General features: G+C 41.8%; 1 protein-coding gene across 3 annotated transcripts in view; it reads left to right on the forward strand.

Annotated features, from left to right (window-relative positions):
- DIS3L2 (DIS3 like 3'-5' exoribonuclease 2) overlaps positions 1-16,716 on the forward strand; it is a 180,275-nt gene that overhangs the window by 11,580 nt on the left and 151,979 nt on the right. For 2 of the 3 annotated variants that reach the window (XM_071437863.1, XM_071437864.1), the window contains exons 3-5: positions 6,859-7,017; positions 7,311-7,453; positions 12,644-12,697. In XM_071437863.1, coding sequence (XP_071293964.1) covers positions 6,859-7,017; positions 7,311-7,453; positions 12,644-12,697 — 356 coding nt within the window. Of the gene's footprint in view, positions 1-6,077; positions 6,299-6,858; positions 7,018-7,310; positions 7,454-12,643; positions 12,698-16,716 lie in introns of all 3 variants that reach the window. The other variant, XM_071437865.1, reaches the window with a different exon arrangement.

Below are 16,716 nucleotides of genomic sequence, written 5' to 3' on the forward strand. Positions count from 1 at the left end.
TTTGCATTGTCTCTCTTCTTTGAATGACTGTTTAATTAACTTTAAACTTAATTATGCAATCTGCCATCTGCCTAAATCCCTACAGTGCTGTTATATTACCATTCTTTTCCAGTTCCACCAAGATATTTCCATTCCTGGAAGTTTTCCCTCCTTTTCAATTACTAAGAGAATTTCAAATTGTTCACTTCCTTGGCTACTTTTGAGGAGGACTAAGAGCAACATTGTAGGAACTCTTAGCTTTAATCATGATCAAGCTGCAGCTGATCATGGTCTGGCTTGGACCAAGCAGAGGAATGTGCTGCAGAACCTCCAGTTTAAGATTCTTTGAATTTACATTTCATGAGAGAAGAAGGATCTTCTTTTAGTTGCTTTTGATAAGGAGAATGCACTCTCAGATTTTCTCTTGGACTCCAGATTGAGCATCTGAAATATTGCCTACCATGTTTATCTCCTGCAGGTCTCTGTTGCAATGAAACATCACTGAACTGATATCACCAAGTCTTGCCTTTCCACTCCTACATCCCTAATGAATTCTTTCCCATGACATCCTCATTTGTCTTACTGCTTTGTCTTTAATCTTGAGCCATCTACTTTATTTAAGCTCTTGGCTTCAAGATACTGTAAAATACATGCAGGTGGTTCTGTTCCAAGGCTGTCTAAGAAATCTGAACTCTTTTACTTCATGTTTAGAGAAATGTGGAAGCTCGACTGTTCCTAACATAGGTTGAAGCAGAGCTGTGTTTTCAGTGAGTATGGTGGATGGGGTTTGGTCCTGTATGTGTATTATTGGGGCTCTAGCACAGAGATTGATTCCAAGCAGTGTCTTTTTAATTGCTGGTACAGAACTCCTTCCCTGAGCAACTACACCAACAGCTGTCTTTGTGTTTTTCCTTTTAAAACTAAATAGAACAAAAAAGGATTTGGCTGTTACCATTTAATCTCTTAAATCCGCAAAATATTTTGCAAAACATAAATAGCTTGTTACTTCTGGCCTGCCTGTGACCAGTGTTTTTGTTGACATAACTCACATTTGAGATCACTTCAATGGTGTTTGTTGGTCTTGCCTGTTGTTTTTGCTTGTGTGTGGTAATTTGATCCCGGATATTGTAGTAGTCATTTAAGTGCTTGGAGATTTTTGACTTCATCACTTCTATAATATGGCATCTACTGGATGTCACTGGTGCATTAGAAATTCAAAACAATCTAACAAACACATTTTGGCTTTCAAATTTTGAGAGGGAATTATTCTAGAGGCTTCTTTGAGCTGCAGAAAATATCAAATAGCTTTGAAATTGCCTGCTTAAGTATATGAAAGGAGCAGACACAGGGATCCTAGCAAAACCACCCTGATGTTAATGCAGTTTGTACTGGCAAAGCACCTTCTGCTGGCAGAGTTTATTTGCCTTTGGAGAATGAAAGGGGCAGTTGCCTGGTGCAGCAGTGCCAACAGTAAGCCTGTGCCTGTCCAGAGTTCCCAGCCAGGAGCTGTGTCCCCCCAGCTCAACAAAGCTGTGCAGAGACAGATTCACAAAAGTACCTGAGATGAGTTGTTCAGAGGCCATGTAGGTTGTGGATTTTTTAATGTCCCAGATGTCTTTCCGAAACAAGGCAGAGTTTGTGTTGGCTGAACTTTGGTATTGAGACTATTAATACACCCTGTTACACATCAGCATCCATAGTGCCTCATAAAGTTGCAGATAGAACTTCCTGGCAGCTCTTGGAGAGTATTCATTTGCTAAAACACCAAATTTGATGGTTTCTAAAATTTGCTTTGTCAGCTCTGCCAGGAGTCAAGGGCCAACTTGAATTGACAGATCTGTGAGGTGATGCCTTGGGCTGTCTTTTGGTTGGACACTTAATTCATTAATTCTCTAGTAAGGATGGGCAGGAACATGCTTTATTTAACTTTCTTGCTGTGTTTAACCTAATCTGACTTAAATGGGAGTGTGGGACTAACCACAGGCTGGTATCAGGGTAGTTCTTGTTGTCTTTGGTTGGTTAATTTCTGCTTTTGGGGCTAGGGCAGTGTTGGGTGATCCTTCTTTTGGTAGCTGCCATGTCTTCAAAATCATGGGTGTGTCCTTATCATGTCTTACTAAGTGCACAGCTGGGTTGTCTTGAAGAATTACTAGGAAGTTTTGAAGGAAATTGGTTGAAGTCATTGAAATGAGTCAGCAATGAAATGGAACATTGTAGAAATATGGACAAATATTTAGGAACTTTGTGTTAAGAGTGTCTCATTAACTGATAACAAATTGTACTATTGCATGTTACCAGTTCTGGGGGTATGCTTCTGTTTCTTCTCATGCTTATGCTAACTGGAAAACAGGGTTTTCCAAAGATTCCTTGCCATATCTAGACCATGATCTAATGCTGGGAAGCAACGGAAAATCCTTTTAGCAATAGCAGAGTTAGTGTACGTGTTGGTGTCCAGTCATGGCCTGATAAAAGTAAATAGCAGATGCAAGTATTTTGTATTGGAAAAGTTTGTAACAATATTGTTCTGTCCAATGCTTTCAACATAAATTCCTTTTTTTTTTTTTTAATATAAAAGGAACCATTACATGCTGAGGTAGTGTCTGGGGGAGTCAGACACTGCAGAGGTGTTACCAGCACTGCTGTGATGCTTTCACAGTCCTGTCCTCCCCAGGGAGCTACCTAACTATTGTAGGTATCTACATAAATAATATAGATGGAAAGGTGGAAGTTTGAAGGTGAAAATGTCTGGTGAAAGTGTAGATGCCCTTTGGTAGAAATGGGAGAAACTATACCAAGATCTCCTTATCTTGAAATTCACTTGGATCTCTCAAGTAAAACTGGTTTTTGCTGGGTTCTGGATGGGAGTTGTCATGGATGTGCTGATGAAGATTCAGCAATACTTTCCTGCTCTGCTGGCAGTAATCAAAGAGATTGTCAGGTGTGAGAGGGCAGTTAGAATGTTTTATTTTTGGGAAATAAAATTGAGGGTCTTGATTCTTTCTTATGTAAAGCAATATGCAAATTTTAATATGAAATTAAAGACTTTCTGGCCTTGCTTACTTCATGTTTAGTTGAGCATTTTAGTTGATTTAGTTGACCATCTAGTTGATCAACTGACTAATAGATGTAAATTTAATTAAATGCAGTACTTTTCAAAAGCTAAACTCTAGAGTGATTTTGTATAAATTATGTCCAAATAAGCTGATTTAAAACATCTCGCCTCCTCTCTTACTGTAAGCCAGATCTATTATTCTGGGAAGCTGCCTGCATGCATTTTTTCACCCCAAATAAGAAAAGATTAATAGGTACTTAGGTTTAAAGACCTGTGTCTTTAAAAGACCTGTGTCTAAAAAATGTGTCATTGTGTGATGTCATTGTGTGATGGAGATGAAGTGAAGTGGTTTGGATTTCAGATGAAGCTCCGGTGCTGTCCTTCCAGCAGAGCTCAACCAGCCCCTGCGTCCTTTCAGCTTCTTTTCCTGGTGTCCATGATGAGAATAAATGTGAATGACTGATTGTGAACTGTCCTGAAAGCCCATGAATGCCCTCACTGCTGTGGAGGTGGGAGTTGTGTGTTTCTGCTTCCCACAGGTGCTTCCCTTTGGCTAGTTTGAAGGGTTTCCCTGCTCCCTGGGTGGCACTGCTGGTCCTATTTAGGTGTCCCCCTGTCACCCTTGTAGGGAGCCTCCATGCCTGGTGCAGATGTTGTGATTTTTTTCAACCCAAATCTCCCTCCAGAGGACTTCAAGTCAACCACCTTTCCTCAAATTATTAGTCCTTTGTCATATCCCATGAAAATGGCAGAATATCTCGAAATCCTAGGCAAGTGTTGGCTGCACCCACAGGGAGCATCTCTACATCATGTCTGCAGCCAGATAAACACCCAAACATGTTGCATTTGCTGCATGTTGTGAATATTTACATGTTGTGCACTAGAATTGCTCTGTGTTCAGGCCTGAGTGGTTCTGCACAGCAGATGTGTTTGGTGCTCTGTGGTTGCTTCAAGTCTCCTGTTAGGATAGATCAGCCAACCTCAGCTCTGCACTTTGGTCTTCCTTCCACTGAAATGATTTAAATTTTTTTCTTGTAGTCATTGCTTAAAAATTTATTTAGTATTTGGTTATTTTAATGCCTAGAATGCGTTACTACTTTGTGTGATGTCCTGCCATGAGAGATTTTGTTCTGTCGTACAAATCAGTCAACTGTGACATCAAGGAAAAAGTAAGACTGACACATGTGGTACTGGAATAGGGTTTAACCATGTTTGTGATAGATTTTTCAGAAAGAATAGTCACAATATATCCTATGCTGTAGAGTAGTCAAGTTACAGTTTGCTTTGTGGGATGATGTCTGTTTATGCATCAGAATATTGATGCTGGGCAGTGGGGGCAGCGGGAAAGCCCATCTTAAGAGGTATTTTTAACTTCCAGTTTTAGGGGACAGGTGCATGGCAGAAACAAATACTGACTCTAGTTGAAACAGATGGTGACCTGTAGTTAGGTCTCTTTCTTTTAAAAGAAGAAATACAAGAGATTACAGTCATGCAGAATTTGATGTGTTCCAGTTGAATGCTAATTGTGACAGTTGCCTGTGGCTTTGTAACAGGGGTGGCTTTGTTTAGCCATAAATGTCATGGCCAAGGGGGTCAAATACTATCCACAATGGCTGTGTGTAAACTGCCATGCAGGCCAGCCATGTTCAAGCAGAGTCTGTAGTTTTGAGTGAATTTTGTGTTTGAGTTTTGTTTTTGAGTTTGAGCAAATGAAAAATCCCACCACAGAGCATGCCCAAGGTTAAAGTGCTGAAAATGTGCAGATGCCTTTCTGCATGTCTACCTTTTATCACACAAAGATGCTTCTCAACCCTTTGCTGTTGCTGTACATTATTTTTGACTGTAGGGGCCCCAAATTTTTTGAACCATTGGACAAGCCAAGTGCTGGACAACTTTTCTCTGCAGTGCCTAATTCTGGCTCTTAGCTTGCTGCCCAATTCATGAGATATTTTTTTGCTTTCCCCCTCTGCATTTCAGTTTTATGCTCTCTTATTTTTTTTCAGCTTCTTCTTAATTATATGTTAAGATTTAGCTTTAGCCTCCTTTTTATCCCAGGCTCTTTAATTCATAGTAGTATTTTCTGTGACTTGCTGTCATAGAAACGAGGGCTTTAGGGGACCTTATGAGCTCGTGTAATCCATTTCACTACCTCAAGGAAAAAACTACTCTTCTTAGACCAACTCTGGCAGACGTCTGTCTCACCTATTTTTAAGAACCTCCAACGAAGCAGATTGCATGACCTCTCTGTGAGCAGCCTAAAACCCTGCCTGTTGCAGTTTAAGTCAGATTCCTTCAAAATGTCTCTGAAAACATATCCAGGAGCAAATTGTGTTGCCAATTCTCTAGTCTGTACTTTTACTCTTGGTTTCTGTTTTTAAACTTAACTTGACCCTTAGGACATTTGTAAATCAGTTCATTAGGCAGTTGCAAATCAGTTAATTTTAGTTCCATCTCATTATGTGAGCCATACAGGTTGCGTTGCCTCAGTCACCTCATCTGAAAACTGAATTTGCTGCTGTGCTAAATTTGCCATGTTACAGCTGCAACCTCCTCAAACAGACTTTGCCCTGGAAGCACCCTCAGAGTGTGAAAAGCTTGATTGTGTAGAAAAAGGCCCAACTATGTTGTGTTATTGTGACTGAAAACAGAAGCCTCCCCTTTGTTTCAGCTTCCCCTTTGCAGACACTGCTGTGGTATGTAATCTCTTCCCAGACTGGTCTAAGCTGGCACCTTCAGTTGTCCCTCTGCCTGTCTTGGTGTCTTCCCTCCTGCAATAGGAGGATCCCTCCCTCCTGCTGATTTGCCTCTTGTTATATATATGAAAATTACTTTTTCTCGGTGATTGGGCAAAGTAGCAGTTTTCTCTTGTTGCACCATATTTTTTAAAGATCTCTGCTTAAGTACAGCCTTTAAAACATTTTTTTCTCGCTGCTGTGAAGCAATCTGCTATTTCATTTGAGAAGGATACCATAGGTAAAAAGTTTGCCTTGTAACTTGGATAGCACTGTAGCAAATAAGTTGGCGTTGCACATTTTCTGACTTGCAGGTACAAGCTTGGACCCAGGGAGCGTAGCCAGGAGGGGCTGGAAGGCAAAGCTGTGATGACATGTTCAGTATCCAGGTGGAGGGCCAAGAGGGCAGCTGCGCGGCGCTGGGTTGCATTCCAATGTGCTGATCCGTGGAACAGCGTTGGCATACGCTTTGGAAGCTGCTGCTTGCTCTCCTGGCTGTAGGGAAGGGGCTGAGGTGATGGCAGGGAAGTAAGGGGTGAGTCTCTGCAGAACATTTTCATATGATTGTGGACTATTCTGAGCAGGCTGGACATTTGGATCGTTGGCACTTCTTTCTGGTGTCCTTGTGTACCGCGCTGCCTCTGGTAGCTCCAAAGTTAATAACTCTGCTGTGGGTTGTTAATTTTTTTCTGCCTCCTTGATTCCTGACCTGCTTAATTAAGTTATAGGGAGGTTGTATTTTCTCACTACTTGGGGGCTTAATGGGGTGGAGACTTTGGAAACAGTTTAACAATTTCACATTTTATATGCTCTAATGAATTTCCCAGGATTTTGGAAGGGTTGTATCCAACTTTAGCATCGTAATTTCCAGCGTTTTATTTATGCTAAAATAAGTTAGTGCTGTGTTATGAGGCCCAAAGAGCCAACAGATTGCAAATGAACTAATGAAGACATTGTTTCTCTTGGATAAAGGCTGTGACTCATGGTTGTAACTTGTACTGAAGAACTAGAGACCGTGAGCTTCACCAGGACCACAAGCTGGCACTGGGGTTCCTCTTCCCTTCCTTGTTATTTCAAACCTGTATTTGATTTCAGGTGCAGAAAAAAGAGGGTTTGCAAGGACCAGAAACAACTCTGAATCTGCAAGAACTCCCCAGAACTTCGATAGGAAGAGGCAACTCTCTGAATCGCAGACAGAAACAATGAACAATTCAGACAGCAGAATAAATCCCAGACAACTGGGAACTCCCAGAGGTATTAAAGCAGTGTGTGTACACACTTCAGGAATAAGCTGCCTTGAAGCCTGTGCTTTAAAAGATGGGCTGGGATGAATGCTATTGACTTTAAAATGAGCTGTAAAAGATTGTTGATTATTTGTAAAATATGATTATTCCAGGCTTTTCGGTGTTTTGAAGTCGGGTGCCAGTATTTCTAGGCAAACTGTTCTCAGAAGTTCAACTTTGAACATAAAACTTCTATACAGATTCTGTTGAGATACACAGACATGTTTGATGGGCAAGGTAACACTTACGAATTTTTGTTTGCAGGAGGATCCTTTGCTACTGTCCCAGCATCAGGTGACAGAAAGAATCTGAATAAACCCACTCGAGGGAGGAAGAAGAGTATATTTGAAGCCTACGCATCAAAGGAAGATGTTTCAGCAGGACTGAAAAGGGGAGAGCTAATTCAGGTGCCTGATATGTACACTGTCCATGCTCTTGTGATAAGTGTGAAAACCACAGGCAGTTGTTGGAAATCAGCAGCAGTTGATGACAGGGAATTGATGTAGCACTTGTAGATGCCAGAGGAAGATATTTTCCCTTTCTCAGGGTGTTCTACAAGTGGGATGGAATCTCCTACATTTCCCTGAAGTAGTTCTTTGTTTGATTGCATGTTCTGTAAAATTCCTGATCCACTCTAGAGATAAATTGCAGATTTCTTGTTGAAGAGTCTCCTGGCCACGATGGTCATTAGACACTTCTTTTTACAAATGATGCTCAAAACAACAGCAGTTGCTGGCAGCAGCCTCTGTCTGTGTTAGTGTAAGCAAAAACAAATGCTCTTAGCAAGATACCTCTTGCTGAAATTTCTCACAAAAGTGTTTGTGCTTCTTTTTGGAGCAGCAAAACTGCAGCCATCAGTAGGAAGCAATTCTTTTCTAAAGAATGTGGGGGTGGACCTGCTGTCCTATCTGCTGGATAGAGAAGATTTACGTAGAGGTTGGCGGGGGCTGAGATGGAGAAGAAAACGTCCTTGCACCATGTTCATAGTAGTCCTCAACATGGTGTAATGTTCTTCAGGACACACCTGGCATCCCAGTGAGATCAGACTGGCTGGAGAAAAGAGGCAGGTGGAAGTTGATGAAGGCATGACATCCACACTGAGGCTTTGTTTACCCAAACACACACAGGTCCATTGCCATTTAAGTAGTGTTGTAGTACTGGTGAAGTTGTGATACTTAACTTTCATCAATAGACTGGAGTCTCAAATGACATTACCTCAATTTTTGTCTGATTTTTTGTTATAATTTTATAATAATTCTTGTATATCATTAACATGGCGTAATATCTGGAGATGTGATGAGGATTTTACATAAAAGTCTGCCTGATTCCATCCTGAAGACCAATCTCATGCACTCTTAGCTTTGAGGAAATCATATCCCTGCTGATGATCAGCATGGTCAGGGGCTACTTGGACTTTAGGCCAGTGCATTTTTAAAGACCATCACAGATGTCTGCAATGGGAAGCAAATGGTGAGGGAGGAAGTGGGAGCCTTAGGCTGTGACTTCTCTCATGGCTGCACTAGCATATGGCATCAACTAAAGCTTCTGCCTTACCTTCAGGGGTGTTTTTGGCACCATTTTTGGTAACACAGCCTGATAGTGTTACGTGCGATGTGTGTAGACTGCCTATGAGGTCAAGTGCAGCTGCAGATGAGGCACATCAAGCTGTGATTACTACCTGAGAATCCCACTGAAATGCTGAGTCCCCACGGACCTGTGATTGCATGATCCCTGGCAAAAGAATCCCTAATTCTTGTAAATGTGTGTGTCTACTCCAGGTCATGTGCTGCGTAACTGGAAGAGTCATATGTGCTTTCTTAGGCTCTGTCTGTTTTCCTTTCATCCAGTTCCACATCTCAGGGAAACAATGGAGTCTGTAGAAGTGAGATTTAATAATTCAGAGCTGAGTGTTAGATCATGGGCCTTCCAGCTCAGTATTTCTCATCTTCAGTTCATTCATCCTTATGATTTCATCAAGACCATTCATCACTGCAGCCTCAACCAGGACAGGTCAGATCCTGAGAGCAACTTTAGTGAATGGATGAATATTCGGTGGTTTTTGCTACAATGGCAAGAGACAGGATGAACATGGGTCTGTTGTGTTAGTCCCCAAAAGGAGGGCATTATGTTCTAGCATGGTGACCTGCAAAAAGGCTCCACAGGAGCCTGTGGAATGGGAGGACAAACCTATTGGTCTGAATCTGATGGTCCTGAGGAAACTGGAGTACTCCCAGGCAGCATGACTCTCTGAACATGGGCTGTCTCCTGGAGCATCCTGGAAATACTTGGATGAGAATTTGAGAGCTCTGTTAGGGAGAAAAGAGCCTACCATAACACTGAGATTCTTGGACCTTGGCAATGCAGCTGTGCAATGAAGTATTCCTGAAAGTCCAACCCACAGAAACTCCTGACAGACCTGAAGATTGCTCAGATGGCACAAGTGCTGTGATTAGGCAGCCCTAGATCAGGAAGAGTGAAAGGTTATCTTTATGGGTGCTGACGTCTGTCAATAATATTGATCTTAATGGCTTCTGGTGCTGTATGTGACATAAGTCATGTTTTGATATGTAGCAGAAGTGTGACCTGCAGATTCCTGGATTCATTTTGTCATGTGACGTGTCCGGAAGTGTCCTTCTGCAAGAAAAGGGGTCTGAGCTCAGGTGCTTATGAGTACACAGAATTCCCTCTTCCCTGCCCTTCAGACTGCAGGGAGCAAAGCCCAGGGGTATCAGGTTGGCTGGAATCACAGCGGATAGCCTGAAGGCAAACAAGATTGAACAACTCCTGCGTCCTCCTGTGAGCGCTCGCTGATGGTTATACACAACAGATGAAATCAGGCTGTGTATGAAAGAGCATGGACCCAAAGGACTCCAATCATCCTCTGAAGCATCAGCCAGAAACTCATGTCTGCTCCACGCCTCCAGCGTCTCCCAGACCCTCCCTGCAGGGCTGCTGGGGTCAGGTGGAGCAAACTGAGATGCAGAGCCTGCTTTGCTGTTAAAAGGGTGTTTTTCCTTGGAAATCTGTTATTTTGTGGATGTGAAAGCTGGGGTTTCCCTGGTTTGCATGGATTGTTTTTTCGAAGGAAGCCTTGGTGGCAATCAGATACTTGTGAACCCTGACCTCTTTTTGGTGTTTTGTACATACAAATGAACCTGGGCATATGTGTTACAATAATTGTTATAAACTGCTTGGTTTGGGATGTTTGAAGTTTAGTCTGAGTACTGCCTGCCCTGCATTTAGCAAAGCAGCTTGAGAAATTGTGACCCTTTTGTGTCTCACTGGGAAAGTTCAGTAAGGTTAGAAACTTTATTGGCAAGAGCTTGTGAAGCTGCCTTGAATCATCAGAAAATGTTTTAGAAACCTTCCTGCAGACCTTGTTCTTCCCTTTCATAACAAAAGCCCTAATGACAGAAAAACACTGATAAATATAGCAGCTATTATTTGCAAGCTATTGTAAAATAATACAACATTAGTGTGACATCATGAGACTCTGCAGCCAGATCCTCACCCCCTAATACACATATGAGAACAGTTGTTCATTGCAGATGGGAAGAGTGACTGGTTCCAGATATGATATCACAGCGTGAAATGTACAACATTGTAAATAGGATTTTCATGGGCACAGATAATAGGGCCCATCTGCTTTCTAAGATAAATTTTGTGAGTTTCTTGCTTAAAGGAAGAGCTCAAATTTTTTAATATTACTTGACGTAAGAATTCTAATGCTGATCATAATTAGGTAGTGCATATAAAATGCAGATAAACAGTCTGCACAATAAATGTGGTAACAGCAGGCTCCTCTGTGTGTTTGCTGGAGCTGGGCATCCATGGTCACATTGCTGCTCTGGTACCTTCTGGGCCATGGACACAAACCCTGATTTTTCATGTGCATGATTGGCATTTACACCTGACTGATTGACAGCTGTCCCACACTGTTCAGGGGGACTGTGCAGAGGAAAACAGGATATCCCCTCATCTGCTTAGTGCTGGTAGGTAGAGCCACATATGGGAATTGAGTCATTGTCAAACAGAGCAGCAATCCCTTTCCACTGTTTCCTTTCTCTGTAGCAGCTTCTGATGACTGATTCTGGGAAATAAGCGTGGGACAACCATTGAGAGTTTTCCATCAATGGGTACCAGTGCTAATAGAAACTGATGACAGCAAGTCAGCTCTCACTTTGCTTAAGGATAAAATACCCCAGGGTTTCTCTCAGTGGGTCATCTTTGTTTCCATGCTGTTGTCCTGGGTTATACTTGCCACGGGGACAAGTGTCCTTGTTAGTTCAAGTTATGTGAGACGTAAAATTAGTGCAGCAAAGTACTCAAATAGTATCTAAAGAGTATGGAATACATGCTGCTGGTAATCTGGTATTCTGTATTTGCTGGTGAACTTTAGCAAATAAGTGCAATGGAAAATCTTTGTAAACCTGTGAATTCTTCAAGGCAGCAAAACTTTCACATGTAATCAGCTCCATTTCCTTATTGTCTGAGTGTTTCCCAGAATACATAAAAAATTATTTGCTGCAGTAAAGTTTTAAAGAAGCAATTCCTGTGAGATGCTCCTATGATTGCTTAACACAGAAGTGCAAACAGATGGAATCTGTTCATATAATAAATTGGCTAACATTACTTCAAATACACAAGTGGAGAAATTTCTAAAGTTTCTTCCCAGAGCAGAAGCCTGTTGGAAGGCAGATACCTAAGTTGTATTCCCATAAGATTCAAATGCTGTCAGTTTGAACTGGAGTCACCTGAATTCCAGTTTCCAGGATACTTTTGGGATGCAAATGTGTAGCCTATAAGGCTTTGGTTGGCTCTGCCTTTCTCTTGGATGGACATGAGTGCAAGCAGCAAAACTGGTTGGTTTACTTTGGAAGGTTGATATGAATTTGTTGCAGGTGACTTGGCCTTTAAGTTGGCAGATAACAATGCAGAAATAGATAGACCATGGAATTTTCAAATGTATTTAAGATAGTTTGCCTTTAAGTATGTTTAAACAGAATTTAATCCTGTAGACTTTAAATGTTTATTTTTGGAAAATCCTTTAATTCTTTTCTGGAAATGTACTTTATTATCACAGTTACTGCTGCTGTCTGTTTGCAGGAACAGCCTAAGCAGCCAGAGCCCCATAAGAATGATACCTGCTGCCATGCAAGCTCAGCTTTTCTTTTCCTCTTTCCTTGCGTCCTCCAAAATAAGCAAACCCAACATTCTCCTTTTCCAAAACAGAGCAAGCCAAATTGTTTCTATTATCCAGTTGTTAACGAAGCTGGTGGATGCTCAGCAGAAAATGTGTGAAAGGAACAGGAGAGCTTGGATCCTCAGTTCACCCAGTAGCAGCAACAACTAATGATTCAACATCTCTTTGATGACAGACTGCAGTAGATCAGCTTAAGCCTATCATGAAACTGCCTTTTGGCTTGAAATTGCTTGGATGCTAAGTTGTCAAGACTTGAAATGTATAATGGAAATTTAGATGTATCTCTCATGTTTCACTGTAGATATATTACCCACAGCTCTCTAATTTAACTGGTGTTAAATAAAATTAATAAGATTCAGGCATAATCTTTCTCCTTCTTTCCTTTTTTTTTAAGGGACCCTTGAGAATAAATCCTAAGAAGTACCATGAAGCCTTCATTCCATCTCCAGTAAGTGTAATTTTATAATGCTTTAAAGTTCATAAGTAAAGGTGCATTAAGATAGGAGTTATGCTGTGCACAGAAGGTCACTCAGAGGTGAATGAGTTGGAATAAATGAACACAATCCGGATTTTCTGTGGTACCAGATATTCCCAACCAAATCCCACTTTCTCATACCTCAAAGAAACGCTTTGCTTGTGCTGAAGTTGGGGATACTGCAGGGTCCCACAGAGGCCAGCTGAAGTCAGGTTTGAGGACCACCAGATAGCGTAATCAGAAACCCTTGGTTTATGGCTGCAGAGGTTTTATAGATTTTCCACTGATTTAAGTTAATCTTCCCTAAACAAATATGCTCTCCATTTTCGATCTGCTGCATGAGCTAATTTGAAAAGTCATTCCAGAAATAATATGCGTGATTCCTTTTCATGTGCCCGCTTTGGCACGGGCTGAATCTTGGTTGGCTTGGGATGTGCTTCTGCCACATGGGACTGCCTTGCACCTCTTCTCTCTTCTTTCCTTACTTTGACAGAAAAGGACTCTTGCAATTTCAGGGCCTTCCAGTTGGGAGGGTGACCTCACAGCTGGCACAGCCAAAGCTTTTTATCTGGAACTGACTTGGTCAAAGTGTTGCTGTTAATGAGAGAGTTTTATATTGAAATGTTTTGTTGGTGTGGGGATGAGAAGGCAGAGCCTGCCCTGAGACAGTGAAACACTGATTATGTTGTTCTCCCTGCTGCTGACAGTGCTATTGTTTTGGGGCTTGGGAAAGCCTTGAAATTCATGGTGTTGTTTATTTTATATTGTTGATTTTGGGCAATGTTTTGGAGCTTTGTTAGAGAAGGTTGGTGTTACAGGGTTGGGAAAAGGTTGGGGTTGCAGAGAATACACTAGCATTAAGTAGAGAAAGAAGTACAGAGCAGCTCTCTGGTACATCAGGAAGGAAATGTGTAAGTGAAAGGAACTTTGATCCTTCCTCTGCCAGGTGTCCTTGTAGGTGTGGTAAGTGTAAGCTTTTAAATATATTCTCTGCATTTACAAAATGCAAGGTTAAAAGAGAAGTTCAGCTACTCTCATGAATTATTTGGATGTGAGGCTTTACCCCTAATCGCCCCTCTGGTGTCCAGCTGTTGCCTTGTGCCTGTTCTGTGTGCAGGAATGCATACATTAAGGAGGGCTAACAGAGGTGGTTATCTCAACTATCTTTCTACTTTTCTGCCCTTTGTGGAGATGAATACCAGAATCAGCAGAATCAACACCTGGATGAAGATGACTCTGGTTTATGTAGGCACAGTCCGTTAAGACAGATGCTTTGGGAAGCTTATCCTTTGTATAACATGATTTACCATAATGGAGAGGTTGCAGCCTTGCCTTGGTGTTCTGCAGCACTTCCCATCATTGCCAGATGCTGCAAGAGCTGCAGCTGTGAAAAATCACCCTTTCTTTTCTGCTGTTGATGAGGGCATTATACCCCTTTCACTTCAGCTATGGCTTGGCCATGGCTTCATGGAGTTCAATGCAACAGCTGTTCACCTTCTGACACCAGAAGTCCCTGCATGTTTCTTGCTGCACTTGTGCTCTGTCTGCTCATCTCGTTGTTGCATGGAGAGTTGAGGGGAAGGCCCAGGGCTTTTTTCCTGAAGCTACCCAGAGAACACACCCCAAGAATTGAAATCTCTGCCTTGCATCTCGTGTGTTCCCTGTGCAGGGTGGTGTGGTTTGAGGTGTCAGTGTGAATGATGGTGCTGCTGAGCATGAGTGACAGTGACTGGAGCTGTGCTGTGCTTGTAGGAGACACTTCAGAGCAGATGGAAGTACTGCAGATCTCTTGTCAGAGGAGGATAGGGAGCACTGCTGGAGATACTTGCAGAGAAAAAGCCCCGTGCTCCCTGGAGCACGGGGAAATCTTGAGGCCATTGTGGCCAGTAGAGTAGATGCACCCCAGGGACAGCTGAGACTTTGCAAGTGATTGTGTTCTGTTGTCATTCAGTGCCATTTTAATTGCATTAGTAATCTGAAGTGTCAGCTGTGCCGAGGAAAAAGTGCACAGATTTTCTTGGAAGTGCGTAAGTTCACCCAACAGTTGAGAGCCTGGAGCTCAAGATATAGAGATGTTTCTTTTTGGAGGGAAAGCCAAAACTGATGGCAATTTTCTGATTACAGCTTTGTTGCAGATGTTGAAATTAACTGCTGTAAAATTGGTGTACATACACATATTTAGATTTGTATATATGTATATATACATGTATTGTTTGGAAAGATAGTGTGTGGGTGCAGTTAAAGACAAGACTCTTGCAGAGTGTGGAGATGGAGCCTTAACCAGATGGTGTGATACATCAGGCACCTTTACAGGGAGTGGAAGAAAATGTCTTGTATTTTCATGGACATAGGAGAAGAGGAAAAAAAGTGTAGAGCAAATTATTTTGAGTGCTAGCCTGTGTCCTGCAGCACAGAGCAGCTACAGGTACAGACCAAAAAAAACCCCTAACCCAGACCAGGAATTTGCCTTAGAAAGTGACTGAACATTTCATTTTTATGTATATGATGGATTTGGGTAAAGAGTTGGAGCTGAAGGGAAAGGGTGGGGAGAAATAAGGAATAAGACCATGTGTAAAAAATCTGGCTTTTTGAAGAGAACGGTTTCCAATTTGAATTATGTTGGTCCAAGAGGCTTTGCAATTTTTCTGCATCTTGTCATGGGAGGCAGCTTTCACACAGCTGTTGAGCTGCTGCTGCTGCTTTTCTTTCTAAGAGTAATTTGGTCTCTTGGAGGGCGGCCTTAGTTTCACATCATGGCAGGGTTCTTCCTTTTATTGTTTTGGTATCTAAGCAGAGTGAGATACTTATGTGATATTTGGGCTTCATGTTTTCAGGTTATAAAAGAAGTTTTTCTTGGACACTGAGCATGCTGGTAGTTCTGATTGGATTTATTCATGCATATGAAACTCAGGAGTGTCTGAGAAACAGCTGAAGTTGCGATTAAGACTTTAAATCTTGTGAGGCTGGTTTTTTCTTTGAAAGACAATGAAGTACTAATCTGAAGAAACTCAACCTCCTTTTTTGTACCTCAAAACCATGCAAAGATAACTCTCTTCAGAAAAACTATTTAAGCTGGTCATATTGATACTGAATGCTCACTTTGTTTGACATGTTCATTGCACTGTAAACGGACACATGGAATTTTTTGTATACTGAATTATGGGAAAGCAGAAATGAAAGCAGCAAGAGCGTGGTCAATAATTATCAAAAGAAAAAAAACCCGACAAAACTGGCAATCCTTTAAAAACCAAAATCTTTGTGTTGGCATCTTCAGGAAACTTTGTTCACCCCATGAAGAAAATCTCCCAAACTAAATCTAGAGTAACCGAATGCCAAACATGTCTGGAGTGGATAATCATGGTGTGTGCAATTAGTAGAGGCTCTTGTGCAAGGATGCTAACCCAAAATATTCAGAGAAGGTGTCCTGACATGTCTGTTACAGTAAAAGATCTCCTGGTTTGCAGTTGGCATCTGTGGTTGTCATTATTTGGGATACCTTCTAACATAAATTGTGCCAAATGCAGAATATATGGTGTTAACTCATTTGAAAAAGAAGAGATTGCATCCCTAACCACAATCCAGACCACCTTCACAGAGTGCCCTGCTGATCCAGGAGCTGCATGTCCCTGCTTTCCCAGCTCACCAGGAGAGCAGCAGGAGCTCTGCATGGAGCACTTTGCAGAGACTGCCTTGTAAACAGCTCTGAACACTTGTCTGTTCTGAACACTGGCTTTGAATGTTTGAGGTGGGAAATTAATGTGTCAAGAGCTGTGACAGCATAAAACTCTCCACCTGTTCCCAAGAGTAACTGTAGAGGAACTGAGACAGCACATCTTGAAGGCTTGGCTCTGTCTTGTGTAAATAGTGGGGAACTACTGTACTGGCACATCCATACAAAGGTGCTCGTTTGCTAAAAGATTCTGTATGTTAAAGGCCATATGGTGAATCTGTTTTGTTCCTGTGCACAACTGCAGGATGTTTGCCTCACCAGG

The sequence above is a fragment of the Agelaius tricolor genome, unplaced genomic scaffold, assembly GCF_023055355.1.
Source record: "Agelaius tricolor isolate 1412-34295 unplaced genomic scaffold, bAgeTri1.0.p SCAF_12, whole genome shotgun sequence".
Taxonomy (NCBI): Eukaryota; Metazoa; Chordata; class Aves; order Passeriformes; family Icteridae; genus Agelaius; species Agelaius tricolor.